Below are 25,889 nucleotides of genomic sequence, written 5' to 3' on the forward strand. Positions count from 1 at the left end.
CCAGTAATCAAGGGATTTTCATTTGTAATAAACTGAAGAGCAGGATTAATATGCTAATAAAAAAATCTGTGTTAAGAATCTCTTTTCCTCTATTTAAAAAAGGCATAGTTAAGGTCAATAATTTCATACACATTGAAATTGTAGCACAGTAACATTAATAAGGGAGTGCCCTGCAAACAAACAAACTATACTTAAAAAAAAGTGTTTTAAACTATTTACGTACCAGGGGAATAATTCTTAAAATAGAAGTATGTTTTCTGGTCTTTTTACAACTGCAAGAGTGGCTGTTCCTTAAACCAGTAGCCCTTTCCACCAGGACTATCAAGAAAAGTGCCTGAAAAGGGCTGGGCTTCATTATAAGAAATCATTTTTTATAAACTAAAACCAAGTACTATTGAATTCAAAAGGAGTTCTGTCACTGATTTCAGTGGGACGAGGATTTGGTCCTATAGACATCAGTAGATGATGCTGCAGAGCAGAGATGTCCAAGAACAAGGGGGCAGAGGTGGGGAGAGGAAGAGAAGGGAACAACAACAAGTATGCTTAGGGGGAAAATATAGTTTAAAAAATGAATGCTTGCTCTGAGTTCAAATGTTTCACCATGTAGTACATATTTTTAAAAAGGTAATGCATTAAATTTTCACTTTTATTTTAGTAATGTTATACTATACACCTTTGAATCAAGAGTGTCTTTACAGTCTGTTATTATCCACATTTCTAGCCCATCCTACCAATATATGCAGCCTCAATAGTGAAAAATATTATTGCTATGAGATTTTGAAGCCAATTATTTGGAATAGTAAAATATAATAAACTACATTATTGCAATAAAATAGGGATGGTCTATAAGGAAAATCACAAATCCAGGATTACAAGTTATGAGACAAGGATCCCATTTTATCCTTGAGGGTTTTTTTTTTTTTTTTTTTTTTTTTTTTGCAAAAGAAGCCACCTAACCCACAAAGTTTTGCTCAACCAAACCTTGAGCCTTTTGCTCAAGACTTAAAAAAGAAAGATAAATAGTTTGTGATCAACACATTGACATCCTGAATACCCATGTTTTGTATACTTTCCAGTCACCATTTATTTGTACAAGCTGTTCAAATTTATTTTTTCCCCTTCATCCTGCTTCCTGCAGTGCTTCCATACTGTACCATTTGGAAGACGGCAAAGCTACAACAGCTGTGCCCCACCAATGCAAATTAACAGTGTAAACCTACTTAGTGTTGCTGAGATACTTTTCATTCCATTTCTCCCCTCCCCCTCTCTCTCTAACAGGAACCAGTATAAAAGAGCAATCCCACTGTTTTCAGTTGCTGTATTGCGGCCTGAAAAGAAACGGTTTAAGACAACAGAATTTTGAATCACATCTAGTATAGTGGAAAGGGGCTGAGGTAAATGGGGAGACTGATTTTATTGTCTACTGATTTTAATTAAAAAATCCAACTCCTTTAGAAGCAAATAAAATAGTAGCAGGGCTAAAACCACTGTAGCACTTTCTAGAAATAAAGAAAATGGTTCAGGTACTTCTTCTGGCCTAACACTGTGACTGTTATAACTAGAGAGAAGAAGGTCAAATCTGGATCAGTTTTAAACAAATTCAGGGCTGAGTATATAACAGCAGCAAAATCTCAAGAGATATTCTCATGAGATTTCTGCCATTTTTCGTCAAGGATTTCAGTCATATCAAAACTGGAAAAACTGGTTCCAGCCTACCATCAGTCAGTGGTTTCTGATCTCAGGATTACAATCCAATCTCCCCTGGAATTCAGGGCTCCACTTGAGATCGCTCTCATTATAATATGTGGCCCTAGAGACTCTTTAATTGAATCTACAGAGACGTGAATGAATCAAAAGGCTATAAAAATGAAGTACTGCCTACAGTGGAGATTTGCCCCCGTTATAAGTATTGGTGGCTAACCAGAGGGGAAGCGGAACTGGTACAAACCTATAAGCCACAAATTCCACTGGTGTAGTTTACTCCTGCTTGAAACTGGGTTCAGTTGCACTGGTACAAATTGGTTGTGACAGCTTTCCCTGTCTGCACTGGGGTAGCTTCTCTGGTGGCCAGCCACTGCTGGCTAGAATCCACAGTGTAGACAAGGCCTAAGACTATAGTGTCTCCAGACCCATCTTTTAAAAAGATTAGGGCAAGACAGATTTGCCCTTAGACTTTAAGGTCAGAAGGGACCATCATGATCATCTAATCTGACCTCCTGCACATCGCAGATCACAGAATCTCACCCACCCACTCCTGAAATAGACCCCTAACCTCTGGCTCAGTTACTGAAGACCTCAAATCATGGTTTAAAGAATGAAAGTTACAGAGAATTCACCATTTGAACCAGTTTAAATCCGCAAGTGACCCATGCTGCAGAGGAAGGCAAACACCCCACCAAGGTATCTGCCAATCTGACCCATTGGAAAATTCCTTCCCAATCCCAAATATGGCGATCAGTTTAAGTATTGTATAAACATGGCCTTTGTGAAACCTACAGCCCAACAAATATTTCCATGTAACTAACACAAATAACCCAATGGAAAGTTTGACTTTAATTTGAAGTTAGGATCAGTATAAGGCACCCAAGCACTAGCATAATGCGCCTGTGTTTGGGTTGCCAACACCGCAGGACAATATTCGTATTTTAAAAACTAAGCAGGCTAGTTTCACAGTCCAAGCTGAGAGAAATATATGAAAATAAACTGGATAGAGATGGTCTAGAAATATTTTAATTCTTTTATTAAACCAATTTTGGTGTGTGTTTCACTTAAAATAATTGACAAATAGCTTATTAACATTCTTTCAACTGTAAAGAATCTCAGTGGTTAACACAAGTAAAAATATTTGTAAAAAAATTCAGGTTTTTTTAAACCCCACATTGGACCTTTAAGCACAAGGAATGCAAAAAGCTGCTGGGCCTCCATACTGGAGGGACCCCACAGCTCTGAAGTGAACTGGCAACTTGCAAAATGATCTGATCTTGCCCTCTTAATGAATGGGGAAGACACCCTACACAGACCCCCTCACAACCTTGGCAGCAGCAGATTTGTAGGGGGAGGAAGATCTTGGACCATCCTCTTTTTGACAGTGTTGGTCCCCACAAGGTGGAAAGTCAGACTTGTGTAACTTACAGCAAGATTGTTATATTTTCACATTTGAACATGCGCATGACACACACAGTCTGACTAGGACCCCACCAAATTCTCGGCCATGAAAAAAGCATCACGGACCATGAAATCTGGTCTTCTGTGTGCTTTTACCTTAGACTATACAGAGTTCACAAGGGGAGACCAGCGTTTCTCAAACTGGGGGTCCTGACCCAAAAGGAAGTTTCAGGGGGGTCACAAGGTTATTTTAGGGGGGTTGTGGTATTGCCACCCTTACTTCTGTGCTGCCTTCAGAGTTGGGTGGCTGGAGAGTGGTGGCTGTTGGCCAGGCGCTCAGCTCTGAAGGTAGCACCACACCAACAGCAGCGCAGAAGTAAGGGTGGCAATACCATACCATGCCATCCTTACTTCTGCAGAGGCTCTGCCTTCAGAGCTGGGTTCCCAGCCAGCAGCCACCGCTCTCCAGCTGCCCAGCTCTGAAGGCAGCACTGCCATCAGCAGCAGCTCAGAAGTAAGGGTAGCAGTACCACAACCCCCCCTACAATAACCTTGCGACCACCCCACAACTCCTTTTTGGGTCAGGAGCCCTACAGTTACAACACTGCAAAATTTCAGATTTAAATAGCTGACATCATGAAATTTACTATTTTAAAAATCCTATGACCATGAAATTGACGATAATGGGCCATGAATTTGGTAGGGCCCTAAGTATGATTATTAAGGGCTTGTCTACACTTGAAATGATACAGCAGCCGAGTTCCAGTGAGTTGCTGTATCATTTCAAAGTGGATCCTACCTATGCTGAAGGGAGTGGGGGCTCCTGTCACTATAGGTATCCTCCTCCCTGAGAGGTAGTAACCAGGTCAATGGAAGAATTCTGAGTTACTCTGCTGGGCTGACCTAACTTTTTAGTGTAGACCAGGCCTAAGACTGCAAATCAAAAGGAACAGAACAGAAAGTAGTCTTTACAAAGGTATCAATGTCTTTCTCAGGTCATCTCTTTTTCCATGTCAAGGTTAGAACATATGTATGTAAACACTATTTTCGTGTGAAGTACATAAATAAGGCAGTTAGCATAAGAGAGCACTCAATTAGAATTCAATTAGCAATATTCACATGAGTTTTAAATCTAATTATAATATTCGTGTAGAGATAATTACCTGAACTAGCAGCAATACTCTAGGTATTAAGCTATCAATTAACATGGCAGGTTTTATAGCAATCACTTAAAAGCTGGAGAATTAAAAAAAGTTTTGGCAAAAGCTAAATTTATACACCAGTTACAAAATATAAAAACTACTCCTCTTTAGAGCATCGTTAGCCATCCTCCTCCTCTGCGAGAGAACTAGAATCGTGTTCACATCACAATTTTTTATTGATTTATTTTGTCTTGGTAGTTCAGGGAACAATTACAAATTCTTACCAAGTAATCATCAGGCTTGATACCAAAAAGTTCTCTGAAGTAACGGAAAGCTAGAGGAGCATAGGTCTTAAATCTGAAGTCGGGGTAATGATGAGCCGGGGTCAAATTGCTGCCTTCACTGCATGAAAAAGACAAAATTAAGAAAACAGCAAAATATTACAAGACTTTTTTTTTTTTTTTTTTTTAAAGACTTTCTTTTTGCAGCTAGTTTTCCTTTAATACTTCCCACCATGATCACTGGCATCCTGTGACAAAAGTCACTCAAAGGAATTCAAAATAATGTAGATTCAAATGTCAATATAAAAGTGGTGCCAGGAAAACAGCAGTCTTGTATCCTCTCCTCACCCTGAGGGAAGTAACCATCATCATCATCAGTCACACCATCCATGGTTTAAGGTATGGTTTATACCAGCATCTCAGCCTTCCGTGTCCCTTCAGTGTTACTCTCTCTTGCAAACTAGGTCATGGCACTACCATAGGGTCCCTCAACCCCTATAACTTTTTAGTTTGGAACCAGTAACTTGCACAACTGGCTCTACACCTGGTTTTGGGTCTGCAAGACACACAGTGAAAAAACCTCTGTTAATTACTGTGCTCAGCCAAAAGTGTTTTGCCCCACCACATGTGCAGGCTGGCACATGACTGTGTGCTGAACTGGTTAAAAGAAAATTTTTTTCAGTGTGAAGAGAGTACCCTAAACATGACCATGTTACTGGATTAGCTGTTCCACGGCCCCCGCCTTTCCTCCAGCCACAGAAAACAAACAAAAGAAAACCCCACCTTTCTTGGGCAGGACATCCCAGAGTGCATTGCCATGTGTACTGTGATTCAGCTCTAGATGCATGTCCTGTGGGAATTCTACCCCATGCTAAGTGACTGTGGAATAGCTGCCCAGATAAACTGATACAAGACGTGTTTCAGCAGCATAGTAGGATGTGTACCCAGACAGCTATGGCTGATAGCTGCTGTGTTAACACAAACTGAACTGTGTAACTTGTAACCAGATATAAAATAGCAGATGAAAGTTGTAATGCAGACAGGGTCTAAGACAGGGGTGGCCAACCTGAGCCTGAGAAGGAGCCAGAATTTACCAATGTACGTTGCCAAGGAGCCACAGTAATACGTCAGCAGTGCCCCCATCAGCTCTCCCCACCCCCCACTCCTCCCACCTACCGGCAGCCCCGCCGATCAGCACCTCCTCCTCCTCCCTCCCAATCAGCTGTTTCATGGCACGCAGGAGGCTCTGGGGTGGGAGGAGGAGGAGTGAGGGCATTGCAGGCTATGGGGAGGGATGGAGTGGTAAGGGGTGGAGTGGGGGCAGGGCCTGTGGCAGAGCAGTGACTGCCCCCCCGCCCATTGGAAATTTGGTCCCTGTAGCTCCTGCCCCGGAGTTGGTGCCTATACATGGAGCCGCATATTAACTGCTAAAGAGCCACACGTGGCTCCGGAGCTACAGGTTGGCCACCCCTGGTGTAGGACATAATGCCCTAATTTGATCATTTCAGACTTACATCCTGTACCCAAAGTTCATTTACCTTTGCGTAAATTTGTTTACAGCAGAAATATCTAACTTATTAAAAAAAAGTATAAATGGCTAGTAATCAATGTAAGTATCTGAACATCTTGATTTCTTATACTCGAAGTTGTTTTACTACCAGAAATGAAACAGACGATCTGAAATATATTCCGAATATACGCACTGAAATTATATTAGTAACATATTGTGATGGAAGACGTTCATCCAGCTCATCTACATCTATCTTTTATTATCAGGCAAAAGTAGAAAACTGAACTGAACAACTCTGCAAGTTGGAAAAAAAGTTCTCTGAGCCTCCACAAAACTGACCCCCTAAACTCTCCAGCAGGAGATCAAGGGATAAAAGAACTGATGAAACTACAGGCTAGAAGTATTGCATCAGAGAAAACTGACTGGCTAGCCATTCTCTACCCTGGTTGCTAGCTGCTAATAAAAGCTGCTTTTTCCAGATGAACTATTCTGCAGATTTTATAGGATATTACTACAAACTGTCTTAGATAAAAAATCAGTTCCATTCATCTGTTTGTTGCTCCTAAAATGGCACGGCAAAGAGAAAACAAGAGATTAAGCTGGAACTGGTAGCACTGCCTATAGTTATGATTGCCTGACACCACCAATTATATGGTCCTATTTTCCATTGGCTATAACTTTGCCAAACTAATGATTTGGGCGAAACATTTAATCAAAAATGGTTCCCAATTATAAGATTAGGGAAAACCTAAACTGTTTTGCCCATGTTCAACTCTTATCACAATTTCATAAGGAAGCTCCAGTGCCTCCATGCTTTAAGCAGAGATTTGAAATATGGCAGGTGCATTGTCCTGATATCGGGGATGTGCCTTTTGCTGTTTTTAAGTAAGAACTCCCAAATTTGGCCAAGTATAAACTTTTGAAAAAGTCACACATGGTCAGCAGAGACACATCAGAGTTTAGCAGCTACATTTTCCAAAGATTTCATCTAAACTGAGCATGGTCCAGCCCAGGGTTAGAGAGGCTGAGCAGGACAACTCAGGTACATCAGATACTTGAACTGAGAGCTGGGAGACTGTCTAATGTGGACACAAAAAGGGGCAAGAGCTGGACTGGTGGTGGTGAGTGGCAGCAGAAGAGGAAGTTGATTGGAACAAGACCAGGTCAGTGAGGGGATTCTAGGTATAGGGGTCTGCATGGAAGAAAGCATACAGATGAGAGAGCCTTCTAATATCCGGTGTTTTCTATATGCCAAGGGAGAGGCAAGTGAAACGTGATTACCTGAGTCTCAGTAGTGGCCACCGTTTTTATTTCACTTCCTCAAATGACAAAAGAAATTTTACAACCTTAGAGTTTTCCTACTGGCCCATTTTCCTCTTCACAGAGCTGTGTTATGGGATTCTTTTTGTTAAACGTGTCTTCACTTTCAAACCGAGAGGCTTCTTCTTAGGTCAGTCACCATGTAACCCATGTGCCTAATAGGGAGATCTCTCTATATGAGCTCTATTGGAGGCGAGGGAGGGTGTTAGGAATGAGTTAGGTCTTGGTCATCATGCATCTGCCTGGCAAGATGGTGGTGCCCGGCTCAGCCTGGAGGGGTGGAGGAGCCCCCTGCCCCAACTCGGAGCTTTGCTGTGCAGATCCTGTGTGAACTGCTCAGTTTGGAGTCTTTACTATTCATTGAATGCATACATCAACCTCTGAGGAAAGACTTCCTGTAAACACATCTACTTTGCTTTAAGTCCCTGGGGGACACTCACTGTGATCTACTTATCCTAAAACTGGGACTCCTGTGCTGAATACATTTCATGAAGAAAAGCCATCACCACTAGCTGCCTTTATAAGGACTGCTCTCAAGAAAGGGTCATAAAATGCGTAGCTAGATAATAAAAGCAATCAAAAACCCGCAAAAAAAAAGTGCTCTCCACACTCGGAAGTTTCTGGAATTGGTGTGGTAGTTTTGGGTATAGTTACTGGACTCAGACTCCCTGAATGCAAGTTTTTTTGGAAAAGGCCATGTGCACTGTATGGGCTGGGAGAAGCTAAGCCTCAGGAGCAGAAAGCAGGCTGTTTTTTCTAACTCAAGCATTCTGCAGCAGGGTTTTCAAAAAAATTTACTTAACTAAGTGGTTGGTTAACTGACTAGCTAATCAGGGATTTCAGCAAGAGAAGGAGGAGGATGAAGGGTCTGTATGGATTCCAGCTGAAAATTTCTATAAGCAAGTGGAGGGAAGATGTAGCTTTTGATTCACCAGACTGCATAGATTTGGTGATCAAAGACTAAGACTTAGGTAAACTCAACCAAAGCCTTTGGGAACTCTGAGTTTCTTCGCACTGTATTTCTGTGGGGACAGACCTGTTTAGATTTAATTTGGGGTTTTTTCTCTTTATTTATGTTTATGTATAACCGTGAAGACACTATGTGGTTTATAAAGTAGCCATGTTATGCTGTAGACATTACATTGTAGTTATTATGTTTCTTCATCGTAAGACTTTATAAACTTCAGAATTAAGTTCATTCCTTTTGTTCTTTTGGACTTGAATGTGAGGAGGTTGACCCTGTGCAATCTTTGCTGAAAACCCTCAATGATTGAATTCTGGGTCTCCAGGTGCTTTTCTATGGGAGTTGGGGTTTTTTAGCTCTTGGAGAAGGGCAATGAAGTAAACTCTAGCCCACTAAAAGGTTCCAACAATGCAACTTTATGAAATAGCCAATAATTAAAAAATATAACACATACCCCTCTTCAAGAGGGCATCTACACCAGAAAATTTGGGCCAGATTTGTAAAGGTATGTATGCAATGGGAGTTAGATGACTAGGTGCTTCTGAAAACCTCACTAGGCACCTGTCTGCATCTTTAAATACCTTTGAAAAATCTGGCTTTGTGGCCATTTTTCAGCATCTGCAGGGTCTGATGGCCTGGTGGCAAATAAAGCTTATGCCCTCTCTATACCAGAGCTCACACCAGCACTGATACAGCTTTATCCACGCTGGAAAATTCCTACTCATTTTTCTAGGATAGATGAAACCCAAGAGCATGAGCTACTTCAGACACACATGAAGGGCTTGTCTGCACAGGAAATTGACCAGCACAGATATTCCAGAACAACTCACTCACTCTCTCTGAACATCTATTCTGGACTCAAAGTGACTTATTTCAGAATATTACAAAGTGGAGTAATTATTCCATAATTAAATCAGTTTTAATCCAGAATAAGGTCCACACAGGAACCCTTTTCTGAAAAAACCCATGGTGGAACAGCTTACTCTGTTATAGCTGCGCTGGTCAATTTCCCTGTAGACAAGCCCTAGCACTCTGCAAGAGATAACACTATTTTTAAAAATTCTCCCTGGTTACGGTGGGTATGCAGGGCTGCTCACCATTCCACACTGTTTTCATTCATTACACTGATTTTTTCAGTTTCACTGCCTCATAGGACTGCTCAAAGGACAGCGGTGGCAAGTTCAACTGCAATGCAGGAGAACAAAATTTGACAAGAGTTTGAGGTTTTTTTTTACCATGGCATACAAAGCATCTATGGGCGACAAGGGACTGCATTTCTTGAGAAGCACATCCTATTAGCTGGCTTAAAAGCAGTAGTACTGTGATAAAGGAAGCTCTTCCAAAGCTCTTGCAGCTAGAGATAAGCTGCTGAAAAAACTGCATGCTGGGAGGAAAGAAAGTAAGAGGGAAAAGACTGAGGAACACTAAAAACACCAGTGGGCTAGGAAAGATGTTTTCAAACTCTAAAACCACAGGCTTTTTAGTCCCCTCCTCCCAACCTAGAAATTTGTGGTTCTCAGCCCCAAACTTATTAGTTTTGATCAACATGGATTTTTGCCCCATCCCCACTGTTTGCTGGTGACATTTTAGGAGTTCAGGCTCTGGCTGGGCTATTTTCAGAGCTGAAGTACCACATGCAAAGTGGACTGGACAATATGCTTTAACCAGCCTACAAAAATATTAAGACATTTGTATGGGGAGGATTGTTTGTAGCTGGCGAAGGCATATTTTGCTCTGTTAATTCTAATGTCTTAACTGACCATTTGATGCAATATGGTGCATTCCCAAGGCAAAATAAAACACACTGTTCTTGAGAAATCTCTTGAAGATACAAACATAAGTGTCACTCCTGGTAGAAATGGCTTAGCAGCATCCAGAAATCGGAGAGGTGAGGAAGCCTGCACTTTACATCAATGCAAACACTGTCTGTATGCTAGTTAAATTACAAAGCAGTTACATTATTGTATTCAATACTTTTCATTTATACTGAAGGAAAAACCTAAAACTGCAAAATTATAACTTTGGGCACATATGGGAGAACGTGCAATATAAAGAAAGGAGACAACCTCAATAACTTTCCATCTTAAGACAGGGAACATATCCGGTGATTAGAGCACATGACTAGGTTCTGTTACCAGTTTGACTTTTTCTGTGACCTTGGACAACTCAAATCTCTGTACCTGTACAATGACATTTAGTTCTGGTCTTGGAAGGATTGTGAGGCTTAATCATACTGTTTGGATAGTGCTTTAAAAAGCTTAGATGAAAGACTATAAAGTGCAAAGTACTATTTTTATTCAATATATTAAAAAAACTAAATTTACCATGAAAGCTGTGTTCTCTAGTAGCTATGCAGGTAACTGCACGTTCTGGCATTGCAGAATCTTTTAGTTTTTTTTGTTTTGTTTTGTTTTTTTAAAGCGAAGAACTGTCTGCCTATAAATCCAGGGGAATAAGTTACAGTATAAGTGATGCATATCAATCTAAAATTAATCACAAAGTATTATATTTTTGAGGTCCAGCCCTGTATTGCTTTGTGGGAGACCCAGATGTGTTTGTTGGCAGTCTCACCTTGGTTTAGCATTAACTGGAAATGTTAAGGAGGCAACACACTTAGCCCCCAAGGACAGAAGGAGTGTCTTACTACTTTCAATGGTACATCCTCTGACCAGTTACAGTAGTGTTAAGGGTTTCTGAGGAAAACTTCATTTTTTTCTCTCTCTTTAACACAAGAAAGCAGCCACAATGTGGAGCCTTGGTTGTGTGTATGTGCAAAGTGAGGGAAATAGTGAAAAAGGGAAGTCTCAGTGCCCAATATGGAACGGACTCCTTACCCCATTTACCCCCAAATCAAACAAAATATCGAATGTGTTAAAAAAATCAGGTCTTTCTAGTCTTGGGAAAAGTTGCTCTTTTACTTCCCACTGAAGTGCGTTCACTATCCCTTTCCTGTGTGCAACAGATAAATGCACAAGTATGCACAACTAATCCAGGTCTTGCTTTCCAATCCTCCTATTTCCTCCCTAAAGAGAAAAGATAAATGACTGCATCATTTCTGCCTACAAGAACTAGTCCCTATTTCTATACTCACATAGCTATCAGCTTTTGGTTGATATAGGATAGAGACCGATAGTGATATCCTTATTTCTAGATATATCTTCCTTTGTATTATTTTCAGCTACAGTAAGATGTGCTAATAAGTCTCCTGAAACAAGACATCTTTAAAAGGCAATGCATGTGTACATTAAAGAATCTCAAAATAAATCAAGACAATTATATTTGGGTCCATAAGATTTTATGTAGCAATAAGCACTGAATGGGCATTCTTAATTATTTTCTAACAACAACAACACTACTACTAATTTTGCACTGCTGATACGCCCTTTTATGGAGGCATCTTAAAGCACCTAAGAAACAGGTGGCTATGTTCAAAAATACATTTAAAAAAAAATCAACATTCACCTTATCTATATTAGGAATTGTTTTTTTACTAATCAAAGTAGCTGATAGTTCATAATAGACTTGATTTTGTTCTTGGAGTCACACTGTCTCCATTTTCAACAATATTTACACACACTGGAAGAAATGGCAGTAGTTTCCCTACCAAGTTGCTGTCTGCCCAGATTCTTTCATCCCCTAAAAAGTACTCCTCAGCAGATCTGCATGTCCTCTATGTCCATGCTGGAGGAGCGGAGAAAGGGAAGAGAGAATTTTACCTAGGACTGGATTTTAGGAACTTCAGCAAGTTACATACATGCCTCTGTGTGAAACAGGTCAACATGGAGCTAATACAGTGGGCATGAATTACAGCATAAATAGCTATGCATGAGACTCTGAATACTGTTTATGTGTATCCTACAGGGAATGGTGTACATATAATTGTTTGGGAAACACTTGGCCCTTCAACTGACCAAGGTGTTTGTATGGAAATTGCCTCTGAAATTCAGAGAGCTTTTCTGATCTTTCCATGACATTTCTGGAAAATACATCAGCTAATGATTCATTTATTTTGTATAGTGGAAGCTTAGAGACAAGGCACCACCCACCCTGATATTATCAGACACAATATGACCACTGCCTACTACTGTTAATTAGCTGTAATCATACTTTTATGCATTAATTTTGCCTACCCACTTTTTCATGTCACCAGACTTCACAAGGGTTATAAAACCCTGACAATATGTCACATGCCATCACATGTTGTGAACTACAGACTAATGTTTCAGTAACAAAACTGCAAGAGAAAATGTCCCATATCTTAACTAAATCATTGTAGAAACAGCCTTGCCTGCAATACAACATGTATAGATGAAGGACAAATAATGTAAGCCTCCCAGCTGGAATGCTGAGGAACAAGACTAGGGATGCTGGTCAATGTCTAGAAGCTGAAATAAAGCATATGGCAGAGGGAGAAAAGTGAGAGACCCATAAATGGACTTATGTGAAGATTGAACACTTGACAATATTTGGCAAAAGCCTGGATCTTAGAAGTCCTTCTACTGACAGGTCTGAGAAAACAAATAGGCAGAGTCTGGTGTATGTTCCTAGTGCCCAAAGCCCGCAATACAGTTTGACAACTTTTTAAAGCTCGATACGTGGATCTTCTACATATGGGCAGAAATGAGCCCTGGTGCTGTCAAAAAAAACTCTGGATAAGATATTTTACCAGTTTATATATATCATGACAAAGTGTCATATTGTAATAAGGTTGTGTGAACTAGAGTTACTCTGTGACACTTCTTTAACACCAAGACACCTGGAAGTCATGACATTACACTGGATCTAAGAGGACCCGTGGGATGGAGCACGCAGCATTTCCCCAAGATTCCAAGGTAGAGTGGAAAATCCTTTAAAGTTGAGCGACAGCAGAGAAGAGAATGATTAGGCTGCATAAAATCTCTCTACCTGACAGCTTGGCTATTACTGCCAGTATTGCTACAGTAAAGCCACTGGCCTTGGTAGTGGGAAGAGAGGCTACGGATTTGCATAGGGGTGTTTCTGAGGGACAGGAGAGACTATTTGCATGAGTTCCCAGAGTAGCTTTACACTACCCAAATGTAGAGCAGCCATAGGTTCCCTCGTTACGATCAACTGGCTCAGCCAATTTGTGTTCTGTAAAATGAGCGCTCATGCTCACTGCCATTTAAACTGCAGAATCAGAATCTGGTCCTAAAAATGAATTACTGTACTGTAACCCTCTGTGACACATCACAGTTGGCTCCTAAAAGCAACATGCTATAAAATTCCTTCTGGATAGCCCAATATGAACAACAAGAGCTTTGCCTGTTGCACCCTGTCCTAAAGATGAGTGTGGAGAGGAGTGGAAGCTGGGAAGGTATCTTCTCATCCCTGCACATGTGCTATAATGGCCAGCGAAAGAAAACATTTTAAGCAGTTTAAAGGCACAGTGCAAAGACATGGTAACTTACTGAAAATGACTGAGTCAAACATGCAATACACCCAAGCATTGGGCCAAATTCTACTCTTCGATACACCAGTGTAAATATTAAGTAACTGCACTGAAATCAGTGCAGTTATTTCTGCTTTACAGCAGTATAACCCAGCAGAATTTGGTCCATTATATTGCGTTCTAACCAACCATTTTCCTCCTTTTCCCTCTTGGTGTTTTTAACCACATGAATCTCTTACTGTTAGTATCCTGAAATAATATGTTTTGCTATGGTTACTAAACTATCATACAGATGGTGCAGTTTATTTGAGGGGTGGAGAACTACACAGAGGTTATTTCTTTTCTGTTATTGATTAATCATAAGACAATTGTTGGCTATTTTTCCATGATTTTCTTTTATACAAAACTATAATTTTCATATGATTTTGCTTGCTGGAATGCAAGTAGAAGTGTTGTTTCATTGCACTTCAAGTAGTCTGGATTCACAGTGTCACACTCCCCATCAGTACCTGGCCCGGGCCAGGGAAACTAATGATCCAACCAGCAGACCTGGTCACGTGCTGCCTCAGGCACATTGCGCTTACGCTAAAAACACCACGACTGTAACAATGCTCCCACTACTATGACAATGTGGCATCAGGAGTGCACAGAACTCTAGGAAATAAGTGAAATGTCACTTCATTGCCTGTATCACTCCCATCAGGCCTGGGTGCAGACAAAGGACCAGTCAGAGGGGAGATGAAATGATCAGGACAGCCCATAAAGACAAAGTGCTGCTGCAAATGGACACGTACATTATATAGCAACGTTGGAGTTAAATTAATACTCTGGATGGGGCTACAGCTAAATCACATTGGAAACCTGAAGCTAGTGCAAAATGTGGCTGCTTGCTTGTTAAGCCTGTTTTCTCATCATGATCACATACACCTCTTACATAGCTCAAATTTACCAATGATGCCCTAATCACAGAGAGGGAGTAATTCAAATAACTATCAAACTCACCTTAGCCTAAGCTTTTTCTCCCTAGATCAGCTGTTCCTCGGGTTTTGCCTCCTTTGTCTCAGTCACTACTCCCTTTGCCTTGAGAAAGAGAGACTCCTTCTACTTTTATAACCTGGTTGACACTAACAATCTGCTGGTGACACTTAGGAATAATCTGCACTGTACTTTCAAATGGGACTCAACAGTGGAGCTCCCTACTTTACTATGAAGGGTCGTGCTCTTGCAATTCATCCTAACTAGTACCTTTTTATTCCTACTCAATATCATTTTAGACAGGCAGATAAATATGCAGTTTACAAAGAGACAAGACTCAGACTTTCCATCTCCTATACCCCCTAATGCACAGAAATTGTAGATTTAATAATTGGTCTTAAAAGACATAAATGGATTGCTACTCCTGAATCTAATGGAGAAAGAATATTATTAATAAGTACCCTTTACAAAAAGATCCTTTGTTTCAGTCAAGGAGACTGACTATATATAACTCCTTCTTGCTTACTGACTAGTAAAACCAGACAGCAAGTCAAATTACTTGTTGCATTTGGCTAGAACTTTAAATTGATAGCTTTCTATGTGTTGTCTTTGGATGACTGGACAGGAAGATGCTACTAATTTATTTATTTAAAAACACACACACACAATAAACTCTGTTAATACAGGCAAGCCAAGTTGCTCCTCATGCCCCCATTCCATTTTTAAAACAGAAGAAACCTGTCTTATCACTACCCTTAACACAAGAACCACACAGGCATTTGGAAATTGCATTTGTAAGCATGTATGCAGGAATGTTTTCATATCAGGTAACTAACGTATTATGGCTTTCACAACATTGACATTTATAAAAAACAACAAATCAAACTGGAAAAAAAAAAGGAAATGGAATGGATTCTTACACTTCTGTGCTATTAATTCAAAAACAACGGCTTATAGTAGTTTTTGTGAATGCAAGTTTCACTTGATATATAAAAGAATAACTTGGGCTCTGAAGTCTTTACAGATAGCCATGCAGACTCCTATTGGGTACATGCATCATCTTTGTAATGGCAACATCTTCATCCAAATAGGGCTATTATTTTGGTTTTTGAAACAGTGAAGAGTTTGGTTACATGACTATACAGAAGTGGTAATTTTCTTCTTGTGATCTGAAAAATTCTTGGTGAAGTATTAAAACGTATTTATTTGGTTAGTATCTACATATTTTCCCAGAATATAGATCACAAAGAAAAAGCATATACAAAACTCATCAATTATAGACACTCACAAACCACGAGCATGGAACATGAACAATTCCCACTGGCACAACTACAGCCATGTGGGGTAAAGACTGGATATTATCCAGGCATTATGTTCCGAACTTTGAGATTTTCTTTAAGAGAATGCTTCAGACTAACTTAGCCCCAAGTCTTCTTCCCCATAAACAATGGCTTTACATTATCAGACCAGATCATTTTTTTAAAAAAAATATGGCTGTCATAGAACCATAGAAATGTAGGGTTGGAAGGGACCTCAAGTAGTCATCAAGTCTGGCCCCCCTGCAATGAGGTAGGGCCAAGTCAGCCTAGACTATCCCTGACAGGTGTTTGTCTAATCTGTTCTTAAAAAATCTCTAATGATAGGGATTCCACAACCTCCCTTGGAAAATTATTCCAGAGTTTAATTACCCTTTAGTTAGATTTTAGAAAAACTTTCTAATTATAATCTCCCTTGCTGCAGATTAAGCCCATTACTTCTTGTCCTACTCTCAGATGGTGATCAATTGTTCTTCATGTCATCTTCTTTGTAACAGCTCTCAACATATTTGAAGACTTATCAGGTCCCCTCTCAGTCATCTTTTCTCAAGATTAAACGCTGCCTATTAACAAATATATACATTGTTTTAGTGACGTCATTCCTAATGTTTCCAAGGACTATATTTTATATTTGAGACGATTTGTGGGTTTATGTTCAGATTAAATGTTAGCCCACATTCAAACTGCAACATATACTCAACTAATGGCTTGTCTACATGAACACTTAATTCGCAGCAAGCTGGGGTGTAAATCTACCCCACACTAGCTTGCTGCACACTATTGCCCATGTGGACCCTGCTGCCATGCACTAGAAGCTCCCTAGTGCACTTGAATCTATCCTGCATTGTAACAGGAGATCAAAGTGCAATAGGGAACTTGTAGTGTGTGGCAGCAGGGTCCACATGGACATGTCATACACAGCATACTATCGTGGGACAGATTTACACCCCAGCTTGCTGAGAACTAAGTGTTCGTGTAGACAAGTCTTAAGTAAGTGCCTTGAAATGTCCAGCACCCATAGCTCCCAGTTACTACAATGGGAGCTGTTGGGGACTCAGCATTTCTGAGAATCAGGCAGGTACCTAAAAGTGGATTTAGGAACTCTTATTTTTGAAAATCTTGGTCTATATGTTCTTTATACTTTTTGTCCTATGTGACAGTTTGGAAAAAAAATATAAGCCATTATGTAACAAGTTTTTTTTAATTGTTGATATCTGCTGTGATCCGATTTCCCACATAAACCGGAGTATGTTTTTCCAAATATTATCCCTTAAATAGGGCTATAGCAATATCTGAAACTGCTGTCTGCACAATAACTATGGTGTCCAGTCTGTGTACAAATGCTTAACATTGACACCAGTTATGAAGTTAGATGTTGGTTGAAAGTTTCCACCTATGTTGCCCCCATCACCATAGGACCCGACGGCCTCACATATTAGTTCTCACACCACCTTGACAGGGTAGGGAAGCATTAGTAGACTCATTTTACACATGTTCAGTTGAGGCACAAAAATATTAAGTGACTTGCCCAAGGTCACACAGGCAGTCTGTGGCAGAGTCTGAAGTTTAACCCAGATCCTGAATTTCAGTCTAATATCTCAAACACAGGACCATCTGTTCTCACTAATCAGTGTGCACATGGTAATCCCTCCTACCATCCTTTCACCGCCATATTTGGAAATATGGATCTGGAAACATGGATGTTCTGAATGAACTGAATGTTGGAGACCATTGGCAGAGCTAACCGTATGCAAGGATTTGCTTCAGCTGTAGCTATGGCACAGGAAAAAAAGTTAGAATCTAGTCTACTACATTAATTTTCAACTTATTTTGAATGCCAAACTTCCAGTTGAAATAGTTCATATTCATTTTTTTTATTATTAAAATATCCTCTCATAAAACCACTGAACTGCTCTTACATTAAAAACTTACTATGATCCCATTTGTTTCAGGAAAATTCTCTTTTCAAAATAGTCCTCATAGTTAGCACATCTAGTAAATGAAGGCATGCTATTAATTTTTTGTTCGAAAAAAACATGATATAGGATTCTCCTTACCTGGGCAGAAATACACTTTCCACTACGTAGAAGTCTTGCATAAGTACATCTCTGTCTGGCTTAGAGGTGAGGTTACCTACTGTGTATCCTATTCCCAGCTGAATAGCTCCTTTAATAGCAGATGATGCTGTCTGCAAAAGAAAATAAGCATTAGAATGCAAGTTTACTATATCTGGATTCCTGCTCTTTATCATGAGCACTCTTTGAACAAAGCATTTTATTTTAATTAAATCTTTCTTTGGGATTGGTACCTGGTCAGCTTTACTTTTTCAGGTTGGAAAGCGGACGAGATTCACCTCTAACTGGAATTAACCGCTACTCAGATAAAAAAGATTTAAAGAGATACTGTGATGTAGCTGAAGCCTGAAATCTAAACACATCTTATAAAATAGGCATAGGCTGCAATTTTCAAAAATCGCTAAGGGATTTGGACATGGGAACTGTCCTAATTCCTATGGGAAATGGGCATCCAAATCCCTTCAAGAATTTTGAAATACCACCGATAATCTTACAGGGAATACCCTCCCAAATTTTAAGGGCCAAACTCTGTATGCAGAGCTACTATGGACGCTGATATTTGAGCTTCAAAATATAGATTCTAGCTTAACTATAATGAATTATTATTTTATTATATATTGGTGAGATTAACAGCAGCAGCAAACGTGTCAACAGTTTAACTCTGGTTAACCCTGGACTTCAGGAAAGCAGACTTCGACTCCCTCAGGGAGCGGATGGGTAGGATCCCCTGGGGGACTAACATGAAGGGGAAAGGAGTCCAGGAGAGCTGGCTGTATTTCAAGGAATCCCTGTTGAGGTTACAGGGACAAACCATCCCGATGGGTCGAAAGAATAGTAAATATGGCAGGTGACCAGCTTGGCTTAACGGTGAAATCCTAGCGGATCTTAAACATAAAGAAGAAGCTTACAAGAAGTGGAAGGTTGGACATATGACCAGGGAAGAGTATAAAAATATTGCTTGGGCATGTAGGAATGAAATCAGGAGGGCCAAATCACACCTGGAGTTGCAGCTAGCAAGAGATGTCAAGAGTAACAAGAAGGGTTTCTTCAGGTATGTTGGCAACAAGAAGAAAGCCAAGGAAAGTGTGGGCCCCTTACTGAATGAGGGAGGCAACCTAGTGACAGAGGATGTGGAAAAAGCTAATGTGCTCAATGCTTTTTTTGCCTCTGTCTTCACTAACAAGGACAGCTCCCAGACTGCTGCGCTGGGCATCGCAACATGGGGAGTAGATGGCCAGCCCTCTGTGGAGAAAGAGGTGGTTAGGGACTATTTAGAAAAGCTGGACGTGCACAAGTCCATGGGGCCGGACGAGTTGCATCCGACAGTGCTAAAGGAATTGGCGGCTGTGATTGCAGAGCCATTGGCCATTATCTTTGAAAACTCGTGGCGAACGGGGGAAGTCCCAAATGACTGGAAAAAGGCTAATGTAGTGCCAATCTTTAAAAAAGGGAAGGAGGAGGATCCTGGGAACTACAGGCCAGTCAGCCTCACCTCAGTCCCCGGAAAAATCATGGAGCAGGTCCTCAAAGAATCAATCCTGAAGCACTTATATGAGAGGAAAGTGATCAGGAACAGTCAGCATGGATTCACCAAGGGTAGGTCATGCCTGACTAATCTAATCGCCTTCTATGATGAGATTACTGGTTCTGTGGATGAAGGGAAAGCAGTGGATGTATTGTTTCTTGACCTTAGCAAAGGTTTTGACACGGTCTCCCACAGTATTCTTGTCAGCAAGTTAAAGAAGTATGGGCTGGATGAATGCACTATAAGGTGGATAGAAAGTTGGCTAGATTGTCGGGCTCAACGGGTAGTGATCAATGGCTCCATGTCTAGTTGGCAGCCGGTGTCAAGTGGAGTGCCCCAGGGGTCGGTCCTGGGGCCGGTTTTGTTCAATATCTTCATAAATGATCTGGAGGATGGTGTGGATTGCACTCTCAGCAAATTTGTGGATGATATTAAACTGGGAGGAGTGGTAGATACGCTGGAGGGCAGGGATAGGATACAGAGGGACCTAGACAAATTGGAGGATTGGGCCAAAAGAAACCTGATGAGTTCAATAAGGATAAGTGCAGGGTCCTGCACTTAGGACGGAAGAACCCAATGCACAGCTACAGACTAGGGACCGAATGGCTAGGCAGCAGTTCTGTGGAAAAGGACCTAGGGGTGACAGTGGACGAGAAGCTGGATATGAGTCAGCAGGGTGCCCTTGTTGCCAAGAAGGCCAATGGCATTTTGGGATGTATAAGTAGGGGCATAGCGAGCAGATCGAGGGACGTGATCGTTCCCCTCTATTCGACATTGGTGAGGCCTCATCTGGAGTACTGTGTCCAGTTTTGGGCCCCACACTACAAGAAGGACGTGGATAAATTGGAGAGAGTCCAGCGAAGGGCAACAAAAATGATTAGGGGTCTGGAACACATGACTTATGAGGAGAGGCTGAGGGAACTGGGATTGTTTAGTCTGCAGAAGAGAAGAATGAGGGGGGATTTGATAGCTGCTTTCAACTACCTGAGAGGTGGTTCCAGAGAGGATGGTTCTAGACTATTCTCAGTGGTAGAAGAGAACAGGACAAGGAGTAATGGTCTCAAGTTGCAGTGGGGGAGGTTTAGGTTGGATATTAGGAAAAACTTTTTCACTAGGAGGGTGGTGAAACACTGGAATGCGTTACCTAGGGAGGTGGTGGAATCTCCTTCCTTAGAAGTTTTTAAGGCCAGGCTTGACAAAGCCCTGGCTGGGATGATTTAATTGGGGATTGGTCCTGCTTTGAGCAGGGGGTTGGACTAGATGACCTCCTGAGGTCCCTTCCAACCCTGATATTCTATGATTCTATGGTCATCAAGGGTGGCATTCAGTTCCATTTGTGCAGTAGAGACTATCATAACTGCTAGAAAAGAATATCAGAAACACCACCATTTTACTTTACACTTCATAAGCTACTTAGGCTTTCTATTATGATAGTCACCACCAGAGGCCCCAGTCATGACTGGTCCCTCTGGTGCTAGGTACAGTACATACCTGCAACACACAGGGCCCAACTCTGCCATCCTTGCATTGAATAACCTGTGAGTTTTGCCATTTACTTACATGGGAGCAGGGAATAGCCTTCACACAGTAGTGGGCAGTCCTGATTGTGGAGTAAGGGTGGTAGAATTGGGGTCAGAATGAGAGTCCCTGCCCTGCATAGCTTCTCAATAAAAGTGGCACACATGAGTGTAACAAGACAAAAGATGGGGACAGGAGCACAATGTTGCATAGACCCCTGCTATGTGCATAATTTGCAGGTTTCAAGGTTTGTTTTTTTTTTGTTTTTTTTAAAACAAACAAGAAGATAATGACAGCGAAAGACTGCTGAGTAAAATGTCAAATTCTCACTACAAATGAAAGCTTCTGAACCAGCACAACTTAATTGAACTAACTGGGAATTACAGTCGGAAGGGTTCCAATATCAGATACTAGATCTTACTTTAGTTCTCAGAAGTGCACGTGCTATGGTGACTGTATTTTTAAATGTGAAATGATGTAGCAATGTGTGCTTATTTTAAATAATTAACACTACATACCAGGAAGACCTTGCACTTGCATAACAGTTCATTTGGTGGAATAAAACAAGAGAGTCCTTACAGTGCTACTTCTACTGTAAAAAGATTTGGCTTGTGTGTGGTTAAGAAGATTCCCATTTCTCTTTCCCTGAAAAGCCTTGATTCATGAATGATTAATGCCCTGCATAAGCACTAATTATGTCACTTCATTTAAGTTGGTATTCATGCAGACAGATTCTTGGTACACAACTGGACACCCATCTAATACACGGCTGGAAAGAGGGCTGGAGACTGAAAATATAGCAGATAATGAGGAACTGCAACTTATTATTGACAGAGGATTACAGATAAGTCAGGTGGAAAAGCAACTGGGAACCTAAGAGGACATTAATCTTGCCATCACAGCCGGGCCAGAACATGAGCTGTTCCTGAAGGTTTCTCCAAGTGGGCACAAGTTACCATGTATAGCCTTGTAGTGTGGAAGTCCTAAGCTTTTTTCATACTGTGGACCACATCTTAACAGAAAGATTGTTTTCTACATCACCTCCGCTTCCATTCATGATTGCCATCAGGAGCAGAGTTGATCAGTGTAATCAATCACCACCCCTGTAGCAACCACAGCAATTGTTTACATGGAAAAGTAATATTGGGAAAGTATTTATTGGGTTTGGGTTTATTTTAATACAACTTATGGCAGCTAGAAGCAAAGAGGAGAGCCAGCACCATGTTCCCAGGCAGCATTCACTGAAGGCTCACAGACCGTAGAGCCACTGGTATACTCTTTATACCAAATTCCAAAAGCATGGTGGCCCAAGCATGCCCTTAACTGAGAGTCAATCCAGTATTTACAGTTGCATCAGATGACGAGATAATGTGTATTTTTTAAAAAAATGTTGGAATCTTTCACTAAGAACATTTGTTCCAGTTTAAAATATTTTATTTTGTTCTTAAGAGTGCAATCAGGGGGAAAAGTGCAAGGGAAGACGACAGACTTAGGCGATTTTACAGCTGGTCCCTGAGCCTTAAGTGAAGCACTTCTCTCTGGCTATGTCTCCACTACGAACCTTACAGCAGCAGCGGTACACCGTCTCCCGCATACCTGCTCTATGCCAGCGCGAGAGTTCTCTCCCGCCAGCATAATTAAGCCATCACCAATGAGTGGTGGTAGCTGTATGTTTTTTTTCCCCCCACACCCCTGACTGAAAAGTTTTGCCAACAAAAGTGCTAGTGTAGACAAAGCCTTAATTCCCCTATCTTATTACTGCAATAATATATTTATTGGAGGTTAAAATCCCTTACGGTCGGTGGGAAAATTCCACCCTCAATTGCATTTTCTCTATACTCATGGTTCCCTTTCACAGTATTCCAGGGCAGCAGTACAGTACACGATCAAGTTTCATACCCTGTCTGGTATATTTTTAAATTCCCTTTCAAGACTCCAGTGCAGTAGAGTCGGCAATAAAGTTCAGAGACTTTCAGTTAGAAGAGTTCTCCTTTTAGAGTCTGAAATTGATTTTTCTTCATTTTAGCCTTATATGAAGGTTCAGAAGTTACCCCTTAGCCTTAGCATAACTGCACAATGATTCCAAGATCACATAACTGGGAATCAGCATATTTTAGAGTACTAGAAACAGCAGCATGAGAACAATCCGCATGATCAACATGGATATGTAGGTTTCATTAACCTCATTCTATGAAACCAATTAGCTTCTTGTCTGATGTTCCACACCATGAAATAAGTTTTGCGTCTGTTACTGAAAATGGTTGTAGAGCCCACCATATTATTCAACTCCTTTTCCTTTTATTTTCTCTGCACATATCTGAATCACACTTACATGGACTGTTGGCCACTCCCACTCAGATTCATGCATGCTAATATTTCTGAACATTCTGTTGCTACATACTGTCCAACCCATACTTCTGCCTAGTTGCATAATTAAACTGCTCGTTAAATAGCACCATCTGGGCCAAAATCTGCCCTCAGCTATGCATACACAACTCCTACGACTTCAGTTGGATTGCACATCATGCCACTGCACAAAAAGCAGATTTTGGCCCCTTATGTTTAATGCTTGAGCAACCACTCATCTGCCCTTTTAGAAACAAAGTGATCTGATCAACAGAAATTTTTTTAAAAATTTGCAATAAAAACTAAAAAGATTGCCTTCCTTGAGGTTCAGAGCAATGTACTTTAGAAAATAAATATATATATATATATTTATATTTACTTGTAAACATGGAGACACAAAAATATTACAGATAAAACTTCTAAGGACTTTTGTAGCTTTTCTAGATGAAATATAAAATGTACAAATTTACTTACAATTCAGATGCTTTTTCTACATTAAATTGAAGATAGTTACCACATACAAGACCTTGCTATACTAATGGCAAAATACTTGTATAGAGTGGCACAGTTAAAAGGGTTCTCATCTTATTTATTGGTAGTTAAGATATTACGAGATTGAGGTATAAACTAGACTTACAATAGGAAATAGTACTAGAGCTGGTAGTATTGTACTGGTAAAAAAGGCACTTTTTAAAATGGCACCTACTGTATTGTACAGGAGGAGAACCACAATGCCAAGAGCCCCTCCTCTTTCAAACTATGGTACAGTCACCGCAAATGAGAAGAGCACTCTGGAATTTTTGAAGTTGTTTCGGTTTGAGACACACACACACACACACACACACGTTCCCCTTCCCTGTTGCACTTCAAAGAGGAGAAAAGGGTCAGAAAAAGCCTAGAAGCCAGCAGGAGGAGCAGAACAGAACTGAAGTGGCATGCCTCTTTCCCCAGTATTCAGAATAACCTCATGACCCCCTGAGGGGGTCCCAACCCCCAGTTTGAGAACCCCTGGTTTATTCTAAGCTGCAAGTTGATTTTAAATTTTTATCTTAATAATGTATTTTGATAGACACACACAGAATGGGACCAGTTCAGTGTGGGGACAAAGTTGCATTCCACAGAGGCCTGCAGCATTCCACAGTGCGCTGAGGGGGTTCCAGGAATAATTATGCCTTTTTGAGTAAAAATTCCTCCCAGACAGATTTCAGAGTGGTAGCCGTAGTGCAGTCTGTATCAGCAAAAAGAACGAGGAGTCCTTGTGGCACCTTAGAGACTAACAAATTTGAGCATAAGCTTTCGTGAGCTAAAGCCCATTTCGTCGGATGCATGCAGTGGAAAATACAGGTCTAGATGATGATGACGACGTCATCAATGTAGCGCAAGTAGAGTAGGGGTGTTAGGGGACGAGAGCTGAGGAAACGTTGTTCTAAGTCAGCCATAAAGTTGTTGGGTACCTGCCTGGCCCCACAGTATGCCAACATCTTTATGGCTGACTCAGAACAATGCTTCTGGGGCGGGGGCCAGGCTGTCTGGGGAGGCACAGCTTTCCCTACCCAGACCTCCATATAGTTTTGCAACCCTGATGTGGCCCTCGGGCCAAAAAGTTTGCCCACCCCTGATCTGGACCCATGGAAAAGAAGCCCTTGAGGAATTCCACCATGATTTCAACAATTTCCATCCCACCATCAACCTCAGCCTGGACCAGTCACACAACAGATCTGCTTCCTAGACACTACAGAGCTAATAAGCGATGGTCACATAACCACCACCCTATACCGGAAACCTACTGACCGCTATACTTACCTATATAAGCTTTCCTATACTTACCTATATAAGCTTTATCCAGCTTTCATCCACACCACACCACACCACACAATCCCCTGTCTATAGGCAAGCTCTAAGATACAACCACATTTGCTCCAACCCCTCAGACAGAGGAACATGTACAAGATCTCTATCAAGCATTCTTACAACTACAATACCTACCTGCTGAAGTGAAGAAACAGACTGACAGAGCCAGAAGGGTACTTAGAAGTCACCTACTACAGGACAGGCCCAGCAAAGAAAGTAACAGAAAGCCACTAGCTGTCACCTACAGCCCCCAACTAAAACCTCTCCAGCATCATCAAGGATCTAGCACCTATCCTGAAGGACGATTCCTCTAGATAAGATCTTCCTACTGTATTTTCCACTGCATCCATCTGATGAAGTGGGCTTTAGCCCACAAAAGCTTACGGTCAAATAAATTTGTTAGTCTCTAAAGGTGCCACAAGTACTCCTTGTTCTTTTTGTTGATACAGACTAACACAGCTACCACTCTGAAATCTCTATGGCACCAGACTTCTGCACTGAGCATAGGACTGTGCCCAACTGAGCCCTTTAGAAGATCAGTGTGTTCAGTT

At 41.0% G+C, this 25,889-nt stretch overlaps 1 protein-coding gene across 6 annotated transcripts in view; it reads right to left on the bottom strand.

The window, feature by feature from the left end:
• Positions 1–25,889, bottom strand: part of PIP5K1B (phosphatidylinositol-4-phosphate 5-kinase type 1 beta) — a 168,108-nt gene that overhangs the window by 74,966 nt on the left and 67,253 nt on the right. For all 6 annotated transcript variants that reach the window (XM_037901862.2, XM_043547686.1, XM_043547685.1 and 3 more), the window contains 2 exons: positions 18,081–18,211; positions 4,532–4,649 (listed from right to left, as the gene is read on the bottom strand). In XM_037901862.2, the coding sequence (XP_037757790.1) occupies positions 4,532–4,649; positions 18,081–18,211 (249 nt within the window). The remainder of the gene's footprint in view (positions 1–4,531; positions 4,650–18,080; positions 18,212–25,889) is intronic.

This window comes from Chelonia mydas, chromosome 5 (genome assembly GCF_015237465.2).
Source record: "Chelonia mydas isolate rCheMyd1 chromosome 5, rCheMyd1.pri.v2, whole genome shotgun sequence".
NCBI classification, from domain to species: Eukaryota; Metazoa; Chordata; order Testudines; family Cheloniidae; genus Chelonia; species Chelonia mydas.